Source organism: Chaetodon trifascialis, chromosome 18, assembly GCF_039877785.1.
Source record: "Chaetodon trifascialis isolate fChaTrf1 chromosome 18, fChaTrf1.hap1, whole genome shotgun sequence".
In the NCBI taxonomy this organism is placed as follows: Eukaryota; Metazoa; Chordata; class Actinopteri; order Chaetodontiformes; family Chaetodontidae; genus Chaetodon; species Chaetodon trifascialis.
In genome coordinates this window covers 9,102,638-9,111,720 of record NC_092073.1, presented here as the reverse complement: position 1 = coordinate 9,111,720, position 9,083 = coordinate 9,102,638, and the positions used below count along the sequence as shown (strand labels likewise).

Below are 9,083 nucleotides of genomic sequence, written 5' to 3'. Positions count from 1 at the left end.
CTCACATACGCTGTCTGTGGCGAAACACGTCGCGAACAGAAAAGACTACACAGAGAGAGAACATCAGCGGCTTATATACATGCCTATAAATAACCAGCCAATCAGCGGCCAGCCGCTTGGAGTTAAACGCACCAATTAAAACGGCGAAGGAACCGAATTAAGTCTGAGGCCGGCCGCGATTGGCCGGCTGTGATATCATTTGCAGTCCCTTACGCTGCTCATCGCTGATTGGCTGATACCCTGCAGGCGTAATCCTGCCGCGAGGAAGGAGGGGGGGCGGGCTTCGAGGTTTGAATAGGGAAGTTTGCAGAGCGCAGTTGTTCCCCATCTAGTCCGGCGCAGTGTTTGCAAACACCTTAACACAAGCGAGAGAAGAAGGGGGGGACTGACGGACGGACGCTCGTCTGCTGCTCACAACATTTCTTCTTCTGCTTCGGACCGCTCTTATTCCTCTCACGGGGTGTTTTTCTACCTGAGAAAAAAAAGATATTTAAGTGCAGCTAAATAGCTTTTTATTTGAAACTAAGCTCTGGAAAAAATGGATGTTCTACCCATGTGCAGCATCTTTCAAGAACTTCAAATAGTTCACGACACGGGCTATTTCTCAGCCTTACCGTCTCTGGAGGAGTACTGGCAGCAGGTGAATATATCTACTATCAACTATTTTGTAGGCTGAGTCAGTGTCTGAGCTTGTGTGGCGGAGCGGAACTGAGCACGCGTCTCTTAATGGGCTATACGGCGGCGTTCAGTGCGCTCCACAAGTTAAAAATCCTGGCGTAGCGGCGGTGAAGGCAGGTGCCCGGTGATTAGACGGCGCCCGTCCGTTCACCTGACATGCTATTTCACGATCGGTGTGGTTCTGAAGTTTTTTGGCAGGCTGAAGTGGATCAGTGTGTCAGTCTGACAGCTGGAGGTGAATGGGGACAGAATAACTCCAGCAGCAGCAGCAGCAGCAGCGTGCTGGTGCTCTGCTGCTCTGCTGTGTGAGCAGGATGGTTTCGGGGCAGGAGAGCTGTTTTCTCCCCGAACACAAGCGTCCCAGCCGGTGCAGGAGGAAGTCGATTTTCAAGGCAGTCAGCAGTTCATTCAGAATCAGATGCAGCGTGTTGGCTCGGGATCAGCTCTGTAGATCTGAACGTTTCAGACTGTGTTTATGAGGTGATTCAGTGTGTTTTAGAACTCCTCCATTCTGATCTTTAGATGTGCAAATATATCAGATTTTAATATCCTCACCCTGCTCTGCTCTATAACACTTGTTCATCTCAAACAGCAATTTGCATCCTTCGATTTGAATGGCCTCCACAACATGACACTATCACATGTCAGCTGTGGCCAATTCCTGCTGGCATGAGTAGACACCAGCACAGCTGGAAAATATCGTGTAAGGCTGCAGAAGCCTGGAGGAAATATTTATTCTACATCTGCCTCGTCAAGCCTGCTGGCTCTGAGCACCTCCTAAAGACGGGCCCCTGCTTTTTTAACTTTTAATGGCCTCTGAAGTCAATTGTAGCCAATGTCTTTTACGGCCCATGAGCTTGAGTGTCTGACAGTGAGGAAGGATGTGATTGCATGTCAGAGGTACGCATGAGGAAAAGCAGCTGAATGGCTGGTGGGTGTGTGTGTGTGTGTGGGGGGGGGGGGGGTGGGGGGGGGGGGGGGTGAGCAGCTTCCTTAAAAGGACTCTAAATTTGCTCAGTGAGTCATTCGAGGGCTGAAATGACAATGCACGTTTACTGTTGGGCTGCGCTCAGGTGCAGGAGAGTTGGAGTTCAGAGGGATGACAGCTCAAGCACGAACAGTGTTGTGATGTTGGGCACGAGGTTTGATGAAGTTAGGCAGACTGAGTTTGGCCAGGTTAACCATTAATCAATGAGTTTAGGATCATGACATGCTGATGTTCGCTGTGAATATGTCTAATAGGGCTGCAACTAATGACTGATTCAATGATCAGCTAGTCTATGAAACATCTAGAAATGGTGAAAAGCACTCATCACAACTTCCCACAGCCCAAGGTGGTGTGCTTAATGTGCTTGTTTGATCTGGAAAAACAGTCCAAAACCAAAACACTTTTAAATCATCGTGATATATGATGCAGACAGGCAGAAAATCAGCATGTTTGAGAAGCTGGAAACTGCATTTTTGCTTGAAAACTGACTGAAATGATTAACTGACTAATCTTTATAGCTCTCATATGTAAACCTGATCATTATAATTAGCCTGAGCCTGATATCTGCGGTAAAGATAAGTGCAGGGATAGCTACAATTTCCTGCTGTAAGCATTTAACAAGTATTCCACCACATCAGGCATTTTAGGGCTTGTGCACATGCATCATTTAAAAGGATTCCCCACACATGCATTCTGCTGGAGTGAATGAACCTCCCCTCTTCAGGGATGCTGTTTCAGTTCATTTATTCTGACTGTGTTTTCTTGTTCGACCAGACATGCTTGGAGTTGGAGCGCTATCTACAGAGCGAGCCTTACGTCTCCACATCTGACCTCAAGTTCGACGGCCAGGAGGACCTTTGGAGCAAGTTGATCTTGGCCTGCGGGGACAAGGCCAAGGCCGAGTCTGACCCAAAGCTGCCCCCGGCCCACGAGGAGGACAATCAGGACAGCCAAATCTTGGACACCAACAGCGTGAATTCTGACGCCAGCAGCGAAGCTTCAGACAGTTCTGAGGAGCTCTCGCCCACACACAGCTTTACCTCCAACCCTCTGGGCTCTGTCTTGGTTGGCTCTGGACCTTTTAGCCCCTCTGTCATTAGCACTCCCCCGTCCTCTCCGGAGGCCAACTCGGAGGCTGGCGGCGTGACAAACGGCTGGGTCGCCAGGCACGCCGAGTTGCACTTGCCGGTCAAAATCAGGAGCGGCGGGGTGGCAAAGAGCACGGAAAAGACGGGACTCATCTGCGGCGACGCGTCTCCGGACGGCAGGAGGCGAGTACACAGGTGTCACTTCAACGGGTGTCGCAAGGTTTACACGAAGAGCTCCCACCTAAAAGCACACCAGCGCACTCATACAGGTGAGTCTCAAACGCCTATCAGAGCGGAGGTCGCCCGCATGGTGATGACCAGTGTGATGTGTGTAAACAGAAAGCTAAAGAGAGAGGGTGCGGGTCGTCTCTGCTGCTCAGTTCATTCAAAGAAACACCTCACTTTTTATTGAGTGAATGGCAAAAGTGCTATTAATTCAGTCTTCCACCTTAATGGCATTGTCCATCCATTGTGTAACGTAATTAAAGGTCCACATTGCATGATGTCCTCAGCTGGAGCGCTTGGAGTATTAGCTCTGCATGGCTGGATACCTAAACTGTGACCTAATCTATCTGGAATGTGACTGACTGAGCCAGTGAGTGAGCGAGCGACAGAGAGAGAGAGAGAGAGAGAGGGAGGGGGGAGGGGTTGCACATGGGAGATAAAAGGACTTCAAAACAGATTGAGTTTCACCATGGGAAAGGGGTGAATGGGCGGGGAGCCAGGGGCCACTGGGTTGGAAGGCTTTGAATGGTCATTTGAGCCTTTCTTATTTTTGATTAGCAGTGTGAAATTGCACGTGTGGCTTTTTTTCATTTAATGCGCTGCTCATATTCAGCTGCACAGCATCGCTCCCAGCATTCGTAGCATGTCGCAGGTCGCATCAAAACACAACCAGCGGTCCAACAGGTTCAGCGGAATCTGGGTCTTGGCTTGCCGGCACCCGTGTCATGCGGCCTGGCCTCGGGCCTGATTGATCGGACCATATTTGAATAACAACAGCACAGAGTCGACCAATCGGCGCCTGAGCAGGAAAACAGCGGGTTTGTGTTTGTGGTCAGTTGAAGTAATAGTCTTCTTGTTTGTCCTGCAGGTGAGAAACCATACAGGTGTTCATGGGAGGGCTGCGAGTGGCGTTTTGCACGAAGCGACGAGCTGACCAGACACTTCAGGAAGCACACTGGGGCAAAGCCATTTAAATGCAGTCACTGTGACAGGTAAGCCAGGACATTTCTCAGCAAATGCCGTCAGCAGGCTGTCGATAAGTCCCTGTCACAGGTGGCTGGAGTATGCACTGGTGACGTGCACTTTTGTTGATGGGATCTACCTTTGTTGCATCATTCAGATAAGGATGTACGTCTGTAAAGATCTGAAGCACTGATGGACTTTAATCAGATAACTAAAGCTGTAAAACAAGACCAATAAATTGCCCAGGCTCATATATGTGCCAGTATCAGCTTTTTGGACATATATGGCATTGGTATAATGTCAGCTGATGAGCAACTAGAAATTCAAAAGCTACAGTTAATATGTATCTTGATCACAATCAAAAACATCGCCTTGTTCTCAGTAGGAATTTGTTGGTATTGTTAGTAATTCACATGAACTGACAAAGCTTGTGATCTAGATTTCTTCTTATCTTTTGAACCATTAATATTTAAAAGCCACAGCTGCACAAAAGCTTCCTGCAAAAACCTGTTTGATTAATTCTCCAAAGCGTGTCTCGCTCACCAGAGGTCCATTTCTTTGCATTGTTATTGACTTCCTCTTCCCCTCCCGTCCCCAGATGTTTCTCCAGGTCTGACCATCTGGCTCTTCACATGAAGAGGCACATCTAAAACGGGGCAAGCACCAACCAAGCAACGCAGCGAATGGGAAAGTTCTAAAAGAAAAAGAAAAACAAACGCCGTCTCCCGACCAGTCTCTTGGTTGAACTGTCCCAGAGCAGAGTGGCGGGAGTGTGTTCCAGCCAAAGCATGCCGTTTTGCACCATACTGAAACCCAGTGCCTCCGGGACCTCTCTTTGGAGAAAGGCGCTCTGAAGGTTGTCTGTTGCAACAAGAGGACAAAATCATGGATGGGGAAGAAATCTTTTTGATTGAGAAGGACTTACACACACACAAAAAAAAGACAAAAAAAAGATAAAAGACACAAACAAAAAGAGTGAATGATGTGTATGTATGGTGCATGATGTTTTGGGGACATCTCCCGGACAGCAGATACACTGGTACTTTACAAAACTGTCTGAGGTGAGCATGTGTGCACTGTGAATGTCTGAGATTGGTTGACTGGCCCCCTGGGAAGAGAGAAGAAGATTTTTTTTGGGAGGGGGGAGAAGGGATGGATTGATGGATGGTGCGGGGCTGGTACCAATGTTGCTGTGGACTGAATGGGTTTCTGGGGGAAGCGTTCCACTTGTGTTTCCCTGGTGGCAGTGTGAGGATGGGGCAGGATGGAAGGTCCTGCCTGTCTGTCTGGCACCCAGACTGGGGGGGTTCTCTGAAGGTTTTGAGGCCTTGGGTTCGACCAGAGAAAGAAGGTGGACGCGTCTTCTGGTCAGTGACCCAGGGACCAAAACTCCCCCTGGTCACTGTATGACAGGAGCTTTTTTTGGTGTTTTTGGTGCAGCTACTAAATGTGCAATGTGTTATGTAGCCTGGTTTATTATTTTTTTACAAGCTACAAAGCTCATTTGTAGTCCAATTGTATAAGCTGTGTGCTTAGAGGTATAACACAACTATACTATAACTTCAGTATCATAGACAGGTGTTGCATGGTTCTAGGGTTTGTTCATTTCATGTTTCCACTGTAATCAGGACTGCAAATAGTTTCAATAAAAGTGCAGCTAAAGTGCGAACGGTTAAATGTTACAATGTTGTACATAAAGCCTTGATGATTTCCTCTTTTATTTTTACGACTTCATCCACTTCCTTCATTCTGGTTTCTCATCTGGCTGGAGATTTCACCACTGCTTATTCATTTTCTCATTCATCCTATGCCTTTGAGGAGTAATTTTGATTTTTTGTACTTTCTTTTCTATCTAATAATGCACTGTTGACCTTAATGGTGCCTTATGCAAGTGACTCAGCCCCGTGGCAGTGGCGGTTTTGCTCCCTCGGGAAGTCACGTTTGTTGTATGGGTGATTTAACAAGCTTGATCAAGGCTCAGTTGCAAATGAACTCGCACCTCTTTGTGTACAACGAAGGTTCTCCGCCTCAATTCTGATGCTTAACTGTGCTTTTAAGATTTTAATGTTCCCAAAAGTACCTTCACTCTTTCTGTGTTTGAATCAGAGCACCAGTGTAATTGATGCATATCACGTTCAATTAAGGCAGAACATGTTAACAAGCCAAATGCTGTATGTTTAGAGCACTTAAATTCATTTATTAAAGACCTTAACTACTGTGTAGTATGTACTCAAGTTCATCACACACAGCTCAAAGGTACAAAACAACCAGACGAGGCGAACAAAAACAGTTTTTCACGTGCAGTTCATTCAGCTCCTTTTCCCGTCTCCCTCCCCACCATCACCAACCCCATCCTCTCCTGCCTGCCCTCCCCGATCCCAGCAAGTTGGAGTGAAGAAAAAGCTAAAGATTTATTGTAATTAACAGGCTGCAGTCGGACAGGCCTCGCCTTGTACTGCCTCTCCGTAATGAATTGCTAAAGGCTTTGTTGGCGTGGAATCTGTCACAGACTGCTGACTGTGTAGGTTGGTTATTGACCTGTCTGGGGGCGCGTTGTTTTAGCCAAGCTGCAACAGTATTATGAAAACCACAGGAGTGAGCGAGGGGGTGGGGGGGCTCTCGGGAGGAGATACAGATCAAGCGTTGACGCTGCACATGGAAATTTGTCCAAAAAAAGACAGTATCTCCCTTAAAGGCGAATCTATTGGTTCGATCATTATTGGAGTTGGAGGGAGATGGATGCACAGCAAAAAGGTGGAGGCCGTGATAAGTACAGGGATCATTCTTATTACTGTTCCAGGACAAAGTGATCTGTGCCTCCCGCTTCAGATCAGCGACCTTGCTGTAGGAATTCGATGTTGCAGCACGTTGCACCGCGGCATGCTACGACTTATGGATTTCAGATCAGCGGGCGAAGGCGACGGGATGAGTACAAACTTGAAACTGCTTGCTGCGATAGATTTTGGAGTGCTGGCAGCGCCTTTTGTGGGCAAAGGAAGGGAACATCCATTCTGTGAAAACGGCAGCCAATACCGTTCAAGTGGTAATTGAGCCTTGATTAAGCCCCATGTTTGCTCGCATCTTTTACACTTTTCATCATCTTTCATCCCACTACGCCCCGACTCTTCTGTCTCACACACACACACACACACACACACACACACACACAGCTCTTTGTTCTCAACTGAATCTTTGTATAAAAAGAAAAAAAAAACAACTTTTGTAAAATTGTTATGTTTATGCTTTATGAAATTTTTATTTGAAATTGTTTTGCAAAATTGTTATATTTCTGTATGAATGTATTTTTTATTGGAATAATAAGAAATTCTTATCTGACTTTGGCTCGCTTCCTTTGTCTCATTTGTCGATTCTCCTCAGTTATGCTTCATTATTGTGAAAGCTTTTTTTTTCCCCCTCTTTTAATGGCCTGTGGGAGCTTTGCAGCTCGTTGAGGATGATGGCTGCATTTCAGCTGCACCCTGCCCTCCAGTGATGAGGACGCAGTTTCTTAGACTGAACGCAGGTACATATCAAACATTCCTCACTTCAAAACTGAATTAGAAACTTGACTGCTTTCCAAACTGCACCTGCTGCTGCAGCTAGAAGCTCCTCTAGAAGCTGGTCTCTTAAAAACCGGCATGGAAATCTCCCTCTCAAATGAGCGAAAAACTGGTTGCTGAACACAGAATCCTGACGCACCGTCGCTCCCAGTGCCAAACATTCAGATTTAGCTTCCCCCCACCCAAAACACCCCCTAGAAAAGTTTCTGTAAAATCTCACTGCAGTGGTTGCAATTCAAAGAGAGACTGACTGCTCGCTCCTTAGAGCTAGCTAACTCTCATCAAAGCAGTATAAATAATTTATCGCCATCTCTTACAGCCCATGGCATTTAATTAGAGAGCCGCTTTTATACATTTGTTAGATAATTACTCTACTTGACACAGATAATGATACAAAACAGCAGTGGATAAACCAAAGAGCCCAGTTTAAGTTACAAACTAACAAGAAAATAAGATAAAAAAAATAAAAAATAAAAAAAAACAACAGCCTTCGTCTTCTTCTCTGCTCCCCTGCTCTTGGTGATGACCTAGAATGGGCAGGCAACTTATTAGCTCCTCTGATTTCCAGTAAAAGCTCTGTGGTTTATAAATGAAGCTTTGCCCGCAGTTGGTAATTAAGCTCGCTTTGGAGAACCTCCCAGCTTTGGAGTGGCAAAGAGTGTTGTTTTTGCCTCAAATGCTACAGCTCCTTGATCTCTCAAAACTGCTGCCGTGCTTGATTTCTCAACTGCATGTCTACCTATGATGCATAAGAGCGAGGCAACCAGCAAAGCAGCGCTCTCAGTCCAAACTGCTCACTTGACCTGCACATAGACAAAGTCCTGGAGGCTCAGACTCTGGGTTTTTAACGATTTTAAGGAGACTCTTAAGGAGTCAGGAACATGTCGCATTTAATTTCTGTGCAGCTGACTCGCATCCTCACGATGGAAGTGGAACATCCTCCTGTGAAGTGGACCATCGTGGATAAAGTTTCTCATAAATGTGCCACTAAGATCGCATATTTCCTTTGATGTATCCAGACTCCACATCCTCCATATGCTTTCCCACATTGATATTGTAACACAGTCTAAAACCCAAAGGATTATGGGAGACAATGAATCATGTTTCGATGTCACACATCTTATCTTAATGTCTCAGGGGAGTGCATAAAATCTCGGGTTGCGTCTCATGTCAGTGCGATAGCTTGAGTGCATGTAATGTCTAATCAGTGGTGGAAAGTAACAAAATATATTTTCTCAGGTACTACACTTAGGTCAATTTAGATTTAATATTTCCTTTTTATGCTCTTTTATACTCCACTGCATTTCAGAGGGAAATGTTGTTCTTCATTTCACTACATTTATTTAACAAATACAACTTTCACAACCAGATTTTACAATGACAAAAAAACATGATAAACTTACAAAATACTTTGCATTGTACGAGGGTGACAACAGCTATTAACCCTCTAAAATGTCAACTGTTTGACATCCAAAATGGTACAATTATCCACTATTTCATACAAAGCCAAGGTTAGAAAAAAGTCCAAAAAATGAATGCAGATTTGTGTGGTAGAATTTCTTTGGTGTCCCGTGAATCATC

The 9,083-nt window shown here is 45.8% G+C and overlaps 1 protein-coding gene across 1 annotated transcript; it reads left to right on the top strand.

Annotated features, from left to right (window-relative positions):
* The first annotated feature begins 296 nt into the window (after positions 1-296).
* On the top strand, positions 297-7,278 carry klf6a (Kruppel like factor 6a). Its single transcript, XM_070986286.1, has 4 exons — positions 297-640; positions 2,441-3,023; positions 3,848-3,971; positions 4,541-7,278. The coding sequence occupies exons 1-4, from the start codon at positions 539-541 to the stop codon at positions 4,590-4,592; spliced, it is 861 nt and encodes a 286-aa protein (XP_070842387.1). The 5' UTR covers positions 297-538; the 3' UTR covers positions 4,593-7,278.
* Positions 7,279-9,083: the final 1,805 nt, after the last annotated feature.